Below are 17,488 nucleotides of genomic sequence, written 5' to 3' on the forward strand. Positions count from 1 at the left end.
CTGAAGCCTCTCCAGACGGACACAAGCAGGTGCTACAACTACTGTTTCCCCACATCCCTTTCATTTCAACTATCAGGAAATGCTCAAGAATTAAAGATAAAATAGATAGCCCAGGCAAGCTGGGAAATCCCGTACAAAGCTGTAACCTTGAAAAGGCGTGTTTAGAAGAGCTTAGGTTTGGGAAGCTCACTGGATGAGCTAGAAAGTACTTTCATTCAATTGTAGATGAGTCAGACCCAACTGTGGACTTTAAACACCAAGACAGGATCTCTGAGCATGCAGAGAATGCCATTCTTCCCCACCAAGTAACCACTTTTCATCCCCTCCCATAATCCCTTCTCTTTAGGATTGCACCTTTAGTCAGTTCTGTGAATCAATGAAAAACTTTTAAAGGCTGCAAGTAATACAGTAGTTCAGTAGGATTTACTTCTGAGTAGAGAAGTACAGGGCTATACCTTGAGTTGCCTAAAAGGCATCTCCAATTAATCAGGTCAGGAATCTTCCAAGTCTAAGTCCACCTCCCAAACCACTACACCATATGGCTCTCTAAGCCAGCCATTTTCAACCACGGTGCCATGGCACAGTGTACTGCAGATGGTTTGCCATGGATGGTTTGCAGGTGTGCCACGGGATCATTTGTTAATAGGGCCACTGGGGGATGTGAGCCCCTGCTGTCAGTGTGGTGTGCCTTGTCAGTTGTCAAAAAACTGATGGTGTGCCTTGACAATTTTAGTGCCTTGTCAGTGTGCCATGAGATGAAAAAGAATGAAAATCACTGCTCTAAGCTAAAGCAAGTTCAGAGAAGGGCAAGCAAGATGGTGATGGCTCTAGAAACCAAGCCTTAGAAGCACTACTTAGACTTTGGCACAATCTGCCTGGAGAAAAGCCGACTAAGGGGAGACACAATAGTCATCTTCAAGCACCTGAGGGGCTGACACATGAAAGAAGGTGAGGATGCTCTGTGGCTCCTGAGGGCAGGACTAGAATCAACAGGTTGAAACTACAAGGAAGTAGTTTTAGGCTAGACACTTGGAAGAATTTGCCACCTTTAAGAACTGCCCAACACTGGAACAGTCCTGCCTTGCACAGTGGTGGACTCTCCCTTGTTGGAAGCTTTCAAGAGGCTGGACAGCCCCTATCAGAGGTGCTGAGCAGTTGCCTGCTGCACTGCAGGATGTCAAGGAACCTTTCCCCCTCTAACATTCTATGATTCTATTCTAGTCACACACATGCTTTTGCAAACTTAAACATTTTGATTAACCATCTCAGAGGTCTTTCGGGACCCTATCCTATCCAATTTTCCAGGATTGGTGCAGCAATGCCAAGCGGGTGCGTGCAGTCACCACTGTGGTGGTGAAGCAGTCACAGAGGCCTTCTCAATGTATGGGAACATTTGTTCCTTTACCTTGGAGTTGCATTGTGGTTGCACCAGTGCTGGAAAGGTGGATAGGATTAGGCCCTAATAGCCCATCCTAGGCATGTCTATTCAGAAGTAAATCGCACTATAGTCAATGGAGCTTACTCCTGGGTAAGTGTGGATAGGATTGCAACCTAAATCAGGTGACAGCCCTGGTTATGCTGTCTCCAACTGCCCCATCTGGTAAATAGAACAGTCCATATTTTTTTTACTTTAAATTAAGATTCGACAACCCCAGAGAGGGGGATAGCTCTATAGCAGGGGTGCCCAAACCCTGGCCCTGGGGCCACTTGCGGCCCTCGAGGCCTCTCAATGCGGTCCAAAGGGAGCCCCCAGTCTCCAATGAGCCTCTGGCTTATTGTTGGATTTGTTGGAACCCACTTTGGCCCGACGCAACTGATCTCAGCGTGAAGACGACTGTTTGACCTCTTGTGCGAGCCGTGGGATGAGGGCTCCCTCCACTGCTTGCTGTTTCACGTCTGTGATGCAACAGTAGCAGCAAAGGAAAGGCCAGCCTTGCTTTCTGCCAGGTATTTTATAGGCCTTAAGCTATTGCAAGACTTTCATTCATTCATATAAGTTCATCTTTAATATATTCATTTATGTAAACTTATTCAAATTTTAAATGTAAATTAATTCTTCCCCACCCCCACCCTGGCCCCTGACACAGTGCAAAGAGCTGATGTGGCCCTCCTGCCAAAAACTTTGGACGCCCCTGCTCTACAGCTATGAGCCATGATTTCTAAATGGATGGATCAACTGTGTTCAGGAGTGCACCTCCAAACACACGTTAGGGACACAGTGACTGGGGATTCAAACCTGCTTCTAGGCTTCCCAGGCAGGTACTGGAAAACTACAGGGGACTGGAAGCTGAACTAGATGGGCCTCTCTTTTAGTCTGATGCAGCAGGACTCTTCTTCAAAGGGACATGGAGCTACAAAGCAGCACATGCCTCCAGCTGTGCGTGACAGCTGGGGGCATCACAACAGCCCAGAGCTTTGCACAGCTCTGACACTCCCGGAAGAAAGAGCTGCATTTGGCTGCAATCCCATCCACACTTTCTTGGGAGTCAGCCCCATTGACTCTAGTGGGACTTCCTTCTGAGTAGACAGGCATAGGCTTGGGCTCTGAGGCTGCAATGCATTCCACACTTTCCTGGGAGGAAGACCCATTGACTCTAATGGGACTTCCTTCTGAGTAGACACGCATAGGATGGGGCTCTAAGGCTACAATCCTCTCCACACTTCCCTGGGAGTAAGCCCCGCTGACTCTAATGGGACTTCCTTCTGAGTAGACATGCCTAGGATGGGGCTCTTTCACAGCTGCAGAGAGACCCCTTGCTGAGCGTCGGCCCGCTCCCGCTCCTTACCTGACGAGGGGCTCCTTCTCGGGCAGCGCGGCATCCCCCAGGCACCTGCCCCGGCAGCAGCAGCAGCACCAGGCGTCCAGCCACTCGTTCAGCCCCATGGGGAGTCCCGCCGGCCGAGCAGCTGGCAGGAGCCCGCAGCCGACCTACAAACGCAGCCGGCCCCGCCCTGCCGCCTCGCTCCCCCGCGCAGCTCTCGCCTTGGTAGTCCCCGAGCGGCGAGGCGGCTGCGCTGCTCCGGCTGCCCGCCTCATCGCCGCCAAAAGTCCCTTCGACGCTTCCCTCTCCCGCCCCCGCGCCGGGAGAAGTCCCCTCCGCTCGCCTTCGGTCGCTGCAGCCCAGCAGCCTTCAGCCGGCGGCCGCTTCTGCCCGCCCCCTGTTGGGCGAAAGCGGCACTGAGGGCACCTTGAGCGGCGCTGCCGCGGTCTGGGATTGGCCCAGCGCTGTACGAGGCGGCAGCGCATGTGGAAAGCGCTCAGTTTCCTCTCCTGTTGTGAGCGAAGAGTCCATGACTCGCTGCAGTACAGAAGTGTACTCAGGACGCAAGCTCTGTAGACCTGGATCTTGGTATGTTCCGTCAGCTTCTTGTTGGACCAGACTCTCTTTGTGAGTCTGGAAAACGTGGTAGCTGCTTTACCGATGCGCTTGTTTAGCTCGGTATCGAGAGAAAGAGTGTCGGAGATCGTTGAGCCAAGGTACACAAAGTCATGGACAACCTCCAGTTCATGCTCAGAGATTGTAATGCAGGGAGGTGAATCCACATCCTGAACCATGACCTGTGTTTTCTTCAGGCTGATTGTCAGTCCAAAATCTTGGCAGGCTTTGCTAAAACGATCCATGAGCTGCTGGAGATCTTTGGCAGAGTGGGTAGTGACAGCTGCATCGTCGGCAAAGAGGAAGTCACGCAGACATTTCAGCTGGACTTTGGATTTTGCTCTCAGTCTGGAGAGGTTGAAGAGCTTTCCGTCTGATCTGGTCCGGAGATAGATGCCTTCTGTTGCAGTTCCAAAGGCCTGCTTCAGCAGGACAGCGAAGAAAATCCCAAACAAGGTTGGTGCAAGAACACAGCCCTGCTTCACTCCGCTTCGGATGTCAAAAGGGTCTGATGTGGAGCCATCGAAGACAACAGTGCCCTTCATGTCCTTGTGGAAAGATCTGATGATGCTGAGGAGCCTGGGTGGACATCCAATCTTGGGGAGAATCTTGGGACGCATCCTCGGCATCACCTGGCAGGACAAAGTTCCAAACAACACAGTCCTGGAACGTGCTGGAATCCCTAGCATGTATTCACTGCTGAAACAGAGACGCCTGCGTTGGCTTGGTCATGTCGTGAGAATGGATGATGGCCGGATCCCGAAGGATCTCCTCTATGGAGAACTCGTGCAAGGAAAGCGCCCTACAGGTAGACCACTGCTGCGATACAAGGACATCTGCAAGAGGGATCTGAAGGCCTTAGGGATGGACCTCAACAAGTGGGAAACCCTGGCCTCTGAGCGGCCCGCTTGGAGGCAGGCTGTGCAGCATGGCCTTTCCCAGTTTGAAGAGACACTTTGCCAACAGTCTGAGGCTAAGAGGCAAAGAAGGAAGGCCCATAGTCAGGGAGACAGACCAGGGACAGACTGCACTTGCTCCCGGTGTGGAAGGGATTGTCACTCCCGGATTGGCCTTTTCAGCCACACTAGACGCTGTGCCAGAACCACCTTTCAGAGCGCGATACCATAGTCTTTCGAGACTGAAGGTTGCCAATACAATACAATACAATGTACGAGGCAGGAGAAGTCAATGGCGAAGAAGCTCCATGCTCAGGACACGTATGCCTGAGTACCAGCTGCTGAAGAGTAACCCGGGTGTGCTGCTTTAGGGCCCAATGCTGTGCAACTTTCCAGCTCTGGTGTAGCCACAGTGCAGCCCCCTGGTAAGGGAACACGTTCCCATGCCTTGAGGAGGTCCCAGTGACTGCCCCTCTGCCGCAGGATGCAGCACACACCCCACTGGCACAACTGCATCAGCACTGGAAAACTGGAAAGGATTGGGCCCTAAGTGCGGATGGCCATGCCACCCAGACCGGGATGGATGGAGCTGGCCGCTGTGCCCCCCATCACAGGCAGAAACCACTGGCTTGGTGCCATCTCTCTGCTTAGAAAGCATCTGGGCTGAGTTAGGTTCAGGATGGTGCAAACCCTCGAAGACTAAGGGCCCAATCCTATCCAACTGTCCAACTCTGGTGTAGCCACAATGCAGCACCATGGTAAGAGAACACATGATCCCATGCCTTGAGAAGGCATCAGTGGCTGCTCCTCTGCCACAGGATGTAGCGCACACCCCACTGTCTGGCACAACTGCACTGGCACTGGAAAATTGGATAGGATTGGGCCCTTAATTCTGGCACCAGAGTTTCCAGAAAGCATGTTGGAAACAGGATGCTAGACTACAGGAACTCTGGATCTGATCCCACCGCAGAGAGGCTTCTGTGGACAAGGCCAGACTTCTGCATGAAGTGTCAGCCACATGCATCATTTACAAAATATGAATGTGTAGAAGATGGGGCCAAAAGGCATCAATAGGCGAATGACATTTCATGCACAATGACAGTGGGCATAATCCTAACCAACTTTCCAGTACTGATGCAACCTCAAGGTAAGGGAACAAATATTGCCTTACCTTGAGGAGGCCTCCATGACTGCCCCCCAACTGCAGGATGCAGCACATGCCCCACTAGCACTAGGATGCCAGTGTTGGAAAGTTGGTTAGGATTGCAACCAGTGACTCTTTCACACCAGCTGTATCTGGTGGAAATGCATCTCAACCAAGAAAGAAACCCCTAGTTTCAATTTAAATGAATCACATTTGCCGAGACTTTCCAGCTCAATTATGAAGCTGCCTTATATTGGCTCACACCATTCATTGCTCCATCTAACCCAGTTTGCTGATGGGCAGTTCCTCTCCACCTCTTTTGGACAGAGGTATTTCCTAGCTGTATCTCCGGATACCAAAGAGTAAATTTAGAAAACATTGCTCCACTAGAAAACATGCAAAACATTGCTCCACTATTGAGCTAGGACTCCTTCCTGGTAACAACCCCAGAATATCTTTTGTTAGAACACAGTTATTACTGAAGAAGGAACTAATCACAGCTCCAGGAACTGCATGGTCTCATGAGGTTCCCCACCCCCAAAATACACCACATCCCCAAAAAGTAATCATCTTCCATTTCTTCCTATTCTGCACAAGTTGTATCAGAAAAAGCCAAGCTTACATACCCTAATAACTCCCCATTCATGCTGATCTTCATGTCTTGTTCATGGTGATAAAACCTATTCCCTGACTGTAACATTTCAGACTGCAGGTGAGAACTGTGCTGCCTAGGCAAGCTTCACACCATCTATATTTCAGTTATTGCAGCTGCTGCTGCCCTCAAAGGGGAAATCACAGCAGCTGACAGGTATATTTATAAAGTGCAAAACCAATCAGAGTAGACTTGTGGGTCTGCATGGAGCATGTCAGGTTTGCACCCAAATCTTGCTCTGTTGATTTGAAAGGGATTTATTTCAATTCACAGCATAATCAAAATTATAAAGCAAAGCAATCAAGACTGCAAATGAGCTTGATTTGACAACTTGAAATATTTGTTGCTATTGGAAGATTTAGAAATTGTATCAGTAGCTAGTATTAATAGCAGCAAACATAGCAACTGCATAAGGATGAAAAAAGACAAATACACTGTCACTGGAATTGAATGATTATTCAGAGTTTGTATAACTATATCAACAAATTCTGTACATATTAAAGAAGGGAGATAAACAGAAAATGCATTATTGAGCAAATGATCTCTAATCATGACATTTTAGAATAGCAAAGTATGAGATAATATCTTTAAAAGCAGTTTTAATAATGCTGTTACCTAAGCAAGTTTAGAGTGCCTCTGCTTTAAAAACAGAAATTAAGAGCCCAATCCTATCCATGTCTACTCAGAAGTAAATCCCATTATAGTCAATGAGGCTTACTCCCAGATGAATATGGATATGATTGTAGCCTAAGCTTTTTAATATACGTAACAATTCAGGAGATTGGGTTACATAGATCACCAGGGTTAAACTGTTGCTGTTTCTGTGATTGCTGATCTCTGCATGCCTTCTGTTTTGGAGAATATCTTTTCCTAGAGTCTCTGCACTGAAAATGATTAAATGACCTACCCTCAGCATAGGCTTATTTGAAAGAGGCAAGACAAGCGCTGTGAATCATGCAGAAATGGGTGGGTGCATAGGTGTGCCCTAACACAAATTTGGGAATAATTATGTGTAAACATGCCATCCACAGGGTATTAATTCATATTGCCTCCACTGAAATGTAAGACAGCCAGTTCACAAACCATCCCAGCACTGTGGTTAATGCCAGAAAGTCAAATGGAATAAGTCAGATACTTGTTTGTATAAAAAGGAAACCTCCCCCCTCCCCATATAATGAGGTACAGATCATGCCTCATCCACTGGGTTCCGTTCTGGAACTCCCAGTGGATAAAAAAATTAGTGGATACCAAATCAGTGGGAAAATAGCTTTAAAGACCCACTTCCAGGTTTCCTGCTCCTCCATCATGTCCCTGAATGCATTGTATAGATGACATATTGCATTCAGCCACTAGATAGGGTGAATAATGGAATCTAATATAGTGAAATTATAATTATTTAACAGTGTGATTGTAGGAAATAGAATTTCAGTGTTTTTTTCCTTGTTACAAAGCATTTAAAGGTGGATCCCAATATCAGTGGTGAGTCAAATCAGTGGATACTGAGGTCCCACCTGTAGTTCCTACTCATGGTGACCATCAATCAGAACCACAGGGAAAAGGCAAAGTTCCACGTTAGGAATTAATAGGAAATAGTAAAATACCAGGTATCTTGATGCTTTTATAAATATATAAATCTGTGATGAGATTCTTTTTGCAGTTTAGGTTGCCCTGTCTCAAAAAGGATATAACAAAGTGGAGAATGGGCCGGACAAACCATCAGCAGGTTGGACCACATGCCCCCCTAAAGCACTTGAAGCTTTTTAGATTAGTTAAAAAGACAACTGAGCCTGATTAGGCTTCATAAAATTATGTGGAGAAAGTAGACGTACATTTTCTCCACAATATTAGAACTTGGGGTCAGTTAATGAAGCAGATTGGTGATAGGCTTGAGGACAAAGTATACTTTACACAGCCTAATTGATTATTGGAATTCATTATAACATTTATTATTATTAATTTTGAATATTTTTATCCCACCTTTCAGCCCCAATAGGTAACTGCTATCCTATGGCCACTGTGAAGGGCACAGTCCCAGCTTTTTTTAGAAGAACATGAAGGTCACCAACTGACCCTAGAATGAGCTTGGCTTGTTTAACAGTAGCTTCATGTGCAGAAATCAATGGGTAGTTTCACAGCATTGAAAGAACTTCAGTTCTGTACCTGTAGATATTATTACAGAATGTCTGTGGGCACTGTGCTGATGTGTTCTACAGCTCCACCCTGCTCTTCCTGAGAACAGCATGGGCCTGAAGGGGAGACAAACCACTTCTTGTACTTGCAGAAAGTGGGTTAGAGCTGCAGAGTGCATTGGCACGAAGGAGGAACTTGCTAGCACACTCCTATCCATACTGGGGCATGTCTGCAAACATCAACCTGTTGTTACAAGTACAGTGATGCAGCAAGCATACAGTAGCTGGCTGAAACATCGGCAAGTCAGGTACCAGCACTTTGTCTTTGAGAAGCTGGCAGCTGTACATGCAGCAGAATGAACTGGTGGAAGAAAGATGGATGGAAGAAAAATAATTTTATTTAATTGCTCCTTTACGTTAAACACTTGTTGCAAAAGGAAAATTAGCACAGCAAGTCATAAACCAGAACGTCTCTCTGATCTGCTACTTTCTATCTGAACAGAGATGACTAAGGGCAGGGAGGGAGCATTCCCAAAGCTTTCTATTGGTGGCCTGAAGAGCTACTGCTTGGTATACCATCTCATTCTGTTGCATGTACAAACCTTGCCTTGCCACTAACCTTGCTGGATCAGACTGATCCATCCAATCCAGCATTCTTTTCCCAACAGTGGCCTGCCAAATGCACTGGAATATCTCCCAAGCAAACAGGGCAGGAGGGCAAAAGTCCTCACCTGCTGTTGTTCCAGCACCTGCATGCTGCCTTTGAGCATGGAGGCAATTCGCTTCCACTTCATAAGACAAATTTAGCAAGCTGAACTTTCTCTTCATTTTGTTTCCTAGCTCCCAAAAGCTCTCTACAGCAACTGCTCTACAACTGAAGATAGGCTGCAGCAAGGCACTAGGGGAAAAAAAAAGTAGACTGCATAGTTCAAAGAGAGAACAGGGAACTTTCACATCTCTCAACAACTCTTTTCCCCCATGGCACTTTCTCTCCTGCCTTGGGGAAAACAAGCAAGCAGAGGCAGGGTGCGAGTTTCTCTTTAAGTGTGTCAGTGATGAGCAGCCACAGAGACAGAAAAGGGCGAGACTGACACCTTCTGGGTAGAGGAGAACTGCGGATTTTCATGGGAAAAGCCATTAAGGCTGTAATCTGAGTCTCTTCAAAGGACCTCCATCAAACACAATGAGACTTAGGTCCAAATCCTAACCTACTTTTCAGCTCTGACATAGCTTTGCTAATGGGACATGTGCAGCATCCTGCAATTGGGGGCAGTCACAGAGGCCTCCTCAAGATAAGGGAATGTTTGTTTCCTTATCTCAGAGCTGCAATGCCATTAAATCAGAGCTGGAAAGTTGGTTAGGATTGAGCCCTTAGGTGGCAAGCCTATCCACACTTACCTGGGAGTAAGCCCCACTGAAATAAATGGAACTGACTTTGAGTAGACACATGTAGGATTGTGCTGTTACTTCCAAATCAACCTGCATGGAATTGCACTGCACCTCTCTCCTAAGGAGTCAATGAGAGCTACTCAAGTCTCCAGAAATGCAGGATTTAATGCAATGTGGGATTGAGCAGCAGAGAGACCCCATGCCAGAGCATATGATACCAGCAAAGTTTGGACTTTCGGTTCAGTTTTTATTTCGTATGAAAAACGTGCTTTGTTTTCATTTCTTTCAACATTTAAAAAACAGCTCTGAAGTACCAGTTTCAATGGGATCTGTTACACTCATACTGGTGCAACGGGACAGGGAGGGAAGGGCTGAAGCAGGAAAGAGAATGCAATAGTTTACAAAAGTTTCAGCCCAATCCTATGCATGTCTATTCACAAGTAAGTCCTATTATGCTTAATGGAATTTACTCCCATGAAAATACTTACAGGATTGCAGCCACACAGCCCAATCCTATGCCTGCTTTACTCAGGAGTAAGACCCCTTCTGTTCAACAGGATTTACTTCCATGTAAGTGCATACTGTTGGAGCTTAAGAGCCCAATCCTAAGCATGTCTACTAAGAAGTAAGTCGCATTACAATGGGGCTTACTCTCAAGAAAGTGTGGCCTCAGAGCATGACTTCGAGCCCAATCCTATGCATGTCTACTCAGAAGCAAGTCTCATGATAGACAATGAGGCTTACTCTCAAGAAAGTGTGGATAGAATTGAAGCCTTACAGCTCAAGTCTATGCATGTCTACCTAGGAATAAGTCTCATTATAGTCAATGGGGTTTACTCCCAGGTAGGCATGGATAGGATTGCAGCCTTAATCCCATACAAAAGTCTGCCTTGGGTTGCTGCAAAGGCCATTCTAGTAACATTCCTGCCTCTTATGCCTCTCCTTCTAAATGCATGTTGAGCAGGTTGAATTCATCTGCACGCAGGTGTAGGACACTTTTCAACATTTAAACAGGGGAATCAATTTTTTTAATAGGAAACAAGAGTCACGTGTGAAAGAGCTGGAACACCGGTGTCTTTGCGGGTACCCCTTGTTTCTTTTTTGTACACCAGCATCCTAGATTTCTACACTGGTTTCTATGTGCAGCTCCCACTTCCAGCAGAGGGAGGGAGGGAGGGAGGGAGGAAAAAATGAAGGCCACCAATTCCAAAACCCCAGACTACCACTCTGTTCCAGGGATGTGTGGTGGGTGGATGGGCAGGTGAGGCAGAGCCTCCCCACTGGAGTCCTTTGAAAAGTGCCACTGCTGGGGTAGGCACTTTTCAAAGGACTCCAGTGGGGAGGCTCTGCCTCACCTGCCCCCCACCCACTTCCCTGCTCTGCTGTCTCATTGCACATGGCTTGTGGGTGCTTGGGTGCCTCACAGAGCAGCATCACTTTTCAAAGGACTCCAGTGGGAGGCTCTGCCTCACCTGCCTCCCGCCCACCCCCGCTCTGCTCTCTCCTTCTGTGTGGCTTGTGAGTGCTTGCGCGCTTCACTGCTTTTGGAAGGACTGCAGGGGAGGCTCTGCCTCACCTGCCCCCCTCCACCCGCTCAATGTCCCCTGCTCCGCTCCCCCTGCGAGTAGAATGGAACGTTCCCTTCCCTCCGCGGCCATTGGCTGTAGCTCCTCCCGCGCCTGCGCAGACCATTCCCTGCCTCCCTCTGGCCGCGACTCAATAAAAGTTTGTCGTCCCGCCCCTTCTCGTCACTTCCGGCAAGGGGAGGAGGGGCTGCTGGCGGGAGGAGGGGAAGCGGCCGGAGCCCACCGGGGATGGTTCTGGCTTCCTGTGCGGGGCCTTCGCCTTGACGGTGTCTCCAGGTGAGCGGTGGGGGGAGGGGCATTGTCGCCCCGCCCCTTGGAGCCCCTGCGCCCACTATGGAAGCCCCGTATGTTCCCCCTCCTTCCCTGGCTGAGCAAGAGGCTCTTCCTTCCCCCCCCGCCGTGCCCCCTGGCTGTCTCCACCACCCCCCGCCTCTGTCTCTTCCTCCTTGGCTGTGGTGCTGCCTCTTTGGCTGTGGGCAAGACCTAGGATGCAACCCCAGTCACTGCCCCTGCCCAAATCTGGGTGAGTTTGGGGTGAGCCTCAGCCACCCCTGGCTCACTGTAGGGGAATGGCTGCCAGGCACTGTGGGGAGGGGCCCAGACTGTGGCTGACCACTGGCTTAAGGGGGCTTCACACAGATCTAGGTTAGGGGCCACTGGTCAGTCAGTCAGTGGGGGTGAGGTGTGATCGCTAAATGGAGCCTCCATGGCCAGGGCAGTCTACCTGCCGAGTGGTGGTAGTTGTTGGTGAGTTAGCAGGGATGGGCTGTTCAGGGGTGTGCGGTGGGTGGGGAGGCAGGTGAGGCAGAGCCTCCCCACTGAAGTCCTTCGAGAAGCGCCGCTTCAGTGGGAGGTGTGCAAGCACGCAGGTTGAGAATGCTTGCGTACCTTCCACGGCAGTGGCAATTTTTGAAGGACTCCAGTGGGAGGCTCCGTCCCATCTGCCTCCCCACCCACTGCATGTCCCTGGGGCTGTTGCCTTCGGTCTCTACATGTGGGGTTAGTGGAGGCATCTCGCTGGCCACTGTGGGGAAACTGGATGGTCTGATTTGGTTCTTAATCTTCTGTTTTCCCTGGAGTGCTTCCATATGTCTCATAAGTGCATGGGTTGAGAGTTCTTGCACACCTCCCACTGTGACAGCGCTTTTCAAAGGACTCCAGTGGGGAGGCTCTGCCTCACCTGCCTCCCCACCCATCACATGTCCCTGGGGCTGTTACCTTCTACTTTTGGGGTTTCTAGAGGCATCTGGCTGGCCACTGTGGGGAAACCAGGTGGACCCTGGCCTGATTTGGTTCTTAATCTTATTTTTCCCCCAAAGTGGGTCCGTCTGATCCAGTGCCCTGTTTCCAAAAATGGCCAACTGGATACCTCCAGGGAAGTTGAAACAGGATATGAAATCAACATCTCTATCTTGCTGTTCCCTAAACCTCTGAAGCAGCCATTTTCAACCATTTTACTGTGGCACACAGGTGTACTGCAGATGGGTCACAGGTGTGCTACAGGACTTTGGGGAGGGTCACTTATTAGTAGGGCAATTGGGGGATTTGAGCTCCTTACCAGGGGTATGGTGTGCCTTGTCAATGGTTGAAAAACTGATAGTGTGCCTTGACAATTCTGGCACTTTGTCAGTGTGCCATGAGATGGAAAAGATTAAAAACTGCTGTTATGAAGTATCCTGGAAGCTCCATTTAAGGCAAACAGTCATTTAACAGTCATATCCATGAATTTTCTGACCTCTTTTAAAATGGTCATCACTGCATCCTTTAGCAGCGAATTCTCCCCCCCCCCCATAAGACGGTGCTGTGAGTTTTCTGAACTTGTGGACGGAACAGAGATAAGAAAACTTGTTTTCATTGTCCAGAGTGGGGGAACTTTGTCTTGATTGCTGGTATGTTCTTTGGAGGGTATTTAGGGGAAATGCTGCATTGAATGTGCTAATGGGCAGTTCTCCATTCTGCACTGATGGAGGAAAGAAAAAGGGTCTAAAGCAGTGATTTTTCAACCTTTTTCATCTTGCAGCATACTAATAAGGTGCTAAAATTGTCAAGGAACATCATCAGTTCAATGATTGATGAAGCTCAATCCCACAATGGTCATACAAAGAAATGACCCTGCCCCCAAACTCCCAGGGCACACCTGCAGACCATTTGTGGTGCACCAGTGTGCCTAACACAGTGGTTGAAAATCACTGGTCTAAAGGAATCCTGAAGTCTGGCAGAACAATTAATGCTTCAGTCCTATCATGCTTACTTGGGAGTAAGCCCCATTGACCTTACTTCTAAGTAGACATATTAGATTGGGCTGTTGGTGTCTCTTTGAGAGCAGTTAAAGCAGAGATTGTTAGGGTGTACATTTCCACTCAGGAAAATGGAAGATAGGAGAAAGAAGAATTTGGCTGTTTAGACCCCATGATATAGTAAGTATCCCGGAGAAGCAGGAATTAGGATTGAGGAGATGTGTGCTTGGAGGCTAAAAATTTCCCCTCCCTGCAGCTTACCAGACTCTTTCAGGAGGAATAAAAGGGGGAAAAAGACCTGTTTCTGTTTCCAACTCTCCAGAACCATCACCTCCATTTCTGTTAGACAGTCATAAAATGCTCAGGTTTAGAGCTGATATTTAGCCCCTGTCCTGACCCTGTATACTTGCTAGCCCAGCAACCCGAGAGAGTTGGAAAGAAAAGTGTTATTTTTTTCTTGCCTTGCATTCCCCCTCCCAAGTCCTGAACAGAGCATTGAGGGTCATAAGTGGCAACTAGCACAGCAACATTGTGTTATTGGTCCTACCCTTGCTGCTATGTATATTTGACAACAATGCCCATAAAGACTGTGACTGATTACAAGGAGCGGTGATAGAACATATACTTTGCCTCTCAGAGTCAGTGTAGAAAATATTGAACATCAGTTGGAGACTTGAGTAAGACCAATGCTTGAAACTTCAGAGGGGTTGTAGCAATTGGCATATTCAAAAAGGGGCTCAGTGAACCAATAATCTAATACTACTGTATAAGGCAGTTTTCTGGAAAGAGAGTTCCCATGAATTGAGCATGTTATTATAGATAAAAGTTATCAGAAAACGCTTTTGTGTAATTGATCCTTGCATTCAGGGGGGAAAAGACAGCTAGCACCCAGGATGGAGTGATTCATTTTATTTCAACATCTGTGTTTTAGACTGAAGATAGCAGTAATGCTAACACTGGCAAGCAAACTGAAACGGGATGATGGTGTCAAGGGGCCCCGTGCATCCAACCCAGCTTCCGATTCAAATCGGAGAGTGTCTGTTAGAGATAAGTTGCTTGTTAAAGGTAATACCACTTTATATTTAAACTATCATTGTTCTTCCCCCAAAGTAAAACAAACGGTTCCCGGGTAGGTTTAAGGTGTTTTCGAACTCACTTGTGCATTCCAAAGCATGGAAATAGGAAGTCAAGGTGCCTGCCTTAAGTTCTGTGTAATGTAAATACTTACTTAGTTTTTCTTTTATAGCAAAATAGGGCTATTTCACTATAATAGAAGATTGATAATTAAAGCAGTTTCCCACCCAGGAATAGAAAATGGCACTTGGGGCAATTTTGAGAAACTGTTTCAGGAGCGATTACTTATCCCTCATGCAGAATTGACAAGAAACAATAAACTAGGAAACATTTAGAAAGCATGTAAAGCAGATGTGCTTGAAGGAATAGGAACCCTGAAAAGCCTTAATGGTGCAGCAATTTTACTTTTATTACAACATACACACACAAATCAAACACAGAAAAGGCGACTGCAACAATCTGACCATTGTGACATCTGGATGCTCTCTGAAAAGTTAGTGAGCAGAAGCTGACAGACACTGGAAAACAAGTACCTGTAAAAGCAACCCATAGATTCAGATTCTGAGCTTTCACTTTGAACTTCAGAGCATGGAAGTTTAATATTCTCAGCTTGTGCATGATTGTTTCTTATTTATGTAAAACAGTATTCTCAGTTTGCACGAACTTGTTCCTTGTTTATATGCGTTTATCTTCAAACATTCATCACTGTTACATTTGATACGAAAGACAGAAGAATCTGAAATTCTTTAGTAGTTCAGATAAATGTAATGGCAATGGTGGTATTGCAACATCACTACCTTTGAATGTTGATTCTGGAGATTTTACAGCAGTGTTTGTTGTAATATTATTCGAAAACATTACTTTAAAAAACATGCCATTCATCTTTCTGAAAGAATAAGTATGTCACATTACATAATGGTGGTCTTACTTCCCCCCCCCCAAAATTTTTTTTTTATTTTTCCATTGGAAAAATGGGAAAAACTTCAAAGGAGAAAGAGCTGCATTTTCCCCAAAATGTTCTAGGTCTTCCACCTCTCGGAGGAACATGCATACCAAATCTGTGCTACACAGATTCATAAAAGTAGAAATTCCTAGAAAATGGAATTTATCTTCCATTGTGAATTACTGGTCTGTCTCATGGAAAACTGCATCCAGGACAGTTCAGTGGATACTTACTTCATTTTGCTATGTACTTTGCACTTTGAATATTTTGTTGAAATGCAGTCCATAGATATTGCTCATAATAATAGGGAATACTGGGTGCTGTAGGCTTATAACATGGACTTTCGAGACTGAAGGTCGCCAACCAATAAAGAGAAAAGAAACATGAAAGCCATAGACTGGTCATTCTGAGCTTTGTAAGATGGTTGTTCTTCCTCATGATTTATACCGTATTTTGACTGTACTCATTTAAAAAAAATCCCTATAGCCAATGCTTGATCTATAACCAAGTAAACCTGCCTTGCTGAGATTTTTCTCTAAGGCTGCAAGCATAGACATGAAATAGGAGTATTGAACAGAAGAGGAATTATTTCTGAGGAAACGTGCATAGGATTTCAGTCAGTTACTTACCTGGGTTCCCTCCCCTCAGTGGCTAGGTGACTAGAGAAGAGGCCTTGCTAGTTGTGGTGTCTTGCTTGTGTAATGTTCTGACCTGGGAGGTTCATGTCAACATCAAGACTTTGATGTATTTTAAGCACCACTAAGTCCTTTTTATTTCTCCAGGCTCTTAAAACCTGTATACTTCTAAAGGTGTAGCTACAGACCTGTCCCCATATCCACAGGGATTCCATTCTGGAACCCAAATCCCTGGATATGAGGGGACACCCACCACCCTCCAGAGGCAAAGGGGGCTGGACTTCTCAGGGCCGCTGGGCTTCCCCAGGCCTCCTAATGCCTTGTAAGGCATTAAAAATGTCACTTCCAGTTTTATTGTAAGGACTTTTTTTTGCCTTTTTGGCCATTCTGAGGCCTGCAGCGGCTGTCAAGCACGTCCTCTGCAGAGGTCAAGCACATCCTCTGAGGGTCTCAGAAGAGCCTTCAGAGGTAAGGGGAACCCAGTGGGCACTTGGGTGGGCACTGATCCAATCTGGTTAAGTGAAACCAGTGATATGGGATCAGTGGATATGGGCCCCCCCTGTACCTGCTGTGGTGCTCATCTCTGCTGAGATAATAGTAATAGTTGGAATTTTTTATAATGCTTTTTGAATGTGCTAAGCACTCCATATGTAGTGCTTAGTGGTGGAGCTGATATTTGAACCAGGGAAGTTCTGAATTTATTATTGCCCCACCGCTCTTTATTTGCATACTACTTGTTTATGAAACCCACCCTGAAAAATGAGCATTTCAAAGAATGCATTAGAAACTATTTGACTAAATATATTTAGTAACTTGAGAATGCACCCTCTGCTACTGACTCTGATTTAGTCAGTGCTGTACCCCAATTGAGAGAACACAATCTATGGAGGGGCCATCAAACTCCAGGTGCCAGATCACTATGGTGACTAGAGCATTCACTGAAGTGCCTAACATTTACCTGGCCTGACTCTCAGAAGGCAGTTTTAGAATTGCTGCCGCATCTGTACTAAGCTCACGTTCACTGCTGGCAGCAGATTACACATGTGTCTCCCATGGAGGTCACAGCACAGCAGAATGGTGAGGATAATTCTGTGAAAGTTGCTGCTGCAATCTGCTAGTAACAGTGTGTGTTGTTGCTCCTGCTCTGCATCCCTGCTTCAGCCTCTCTCCCCTCATTCAGGGATCCTGCAGTATTTTTTCAACCTTATGGGAGAGGAGAAGATTAAGGGAAGGTGAGCTATAGGAAATCCACTCCATTTGAGCATTTCTTTCTCTCCAACTCTGTTCATGTTTGCCTTAATTTAGTTCTCCCTCAATCTTTCCCTCTTCCATACACTTGTGGCTCCCTCCACCTGTCTCTTCTCTGGTTTTCTTTCCTTATGTCTGCTTACTCTGTTGTCAGCTCCTTCATTGTCTTTCTTTCTCT

At 46.8% G+C, this 17,488-nt stretch overlaps 2 protein-coding genes across 2 annotated transcripts in view; one reads left to right on the forward strand and one right to left on the reverse strand.

Moving 5' to 3' along the window:
* Positions 1 to 3,030, reverse strand: part of MREG (melanoregulin) — a 40,210-nt gene extending 37,180 nt beyond the window's left edge. Inside the window, exon 1 of the mRNA XM_066638112.1 lies at positions 2,787 to 3,030. Within this exon, the coding sequence (XP_066494209.1) occupies positions 2,787 to 2,884 (98 nt within the window). The 5' untranslated portion in view covers positions 2,885 to 3,030. The remainder of the gene's footprint in view (positions 1 to 2,786) is intronic.
* An 8,323-nt stretch (positions 3,031 to 11,353) lies between these two features.
* UBE2F (ubiquitin conjugating enzyme E2 F (putative)) overlaps positions 11,354 to 17,488 on the forward strand; it is a 39,912-nt gene continuing 33,777 nt past the window's right edge. Inside the window, exons 1-2 of the mRNA XM_066636943.1 lie at positions 11,354 to 11,449; positions 14,342 to 14,475. Of these exons, the coding sequence (XP_066493040.1) occupies positions 14,358 to 14,475 (118 nt within the window). The 5' untranslated portion in view covers positions 11,354 to 11,449; positions 14,342 to 14,357. The remainder of the gene's footprint in view (positions 11,450 to 14,341; positions 14,476 to 17,488) is intronic.

The sequence above is a fragment of the Tiliqua scincoides genome, chromosome 1 (genome assembly GCF_035046505.1).
Source record: "Tiliqua scincoides isolate rTilSci1 chromosome 1, rTilSci1.hap2, whole genome shotgun sequence".
Taxonomy (NCBI): Eukaryota; Metazoa; Chordata; class Lepidosauria; order Squamata; family Scincidae; genus Tiliqua; species Tiliqua scincoides.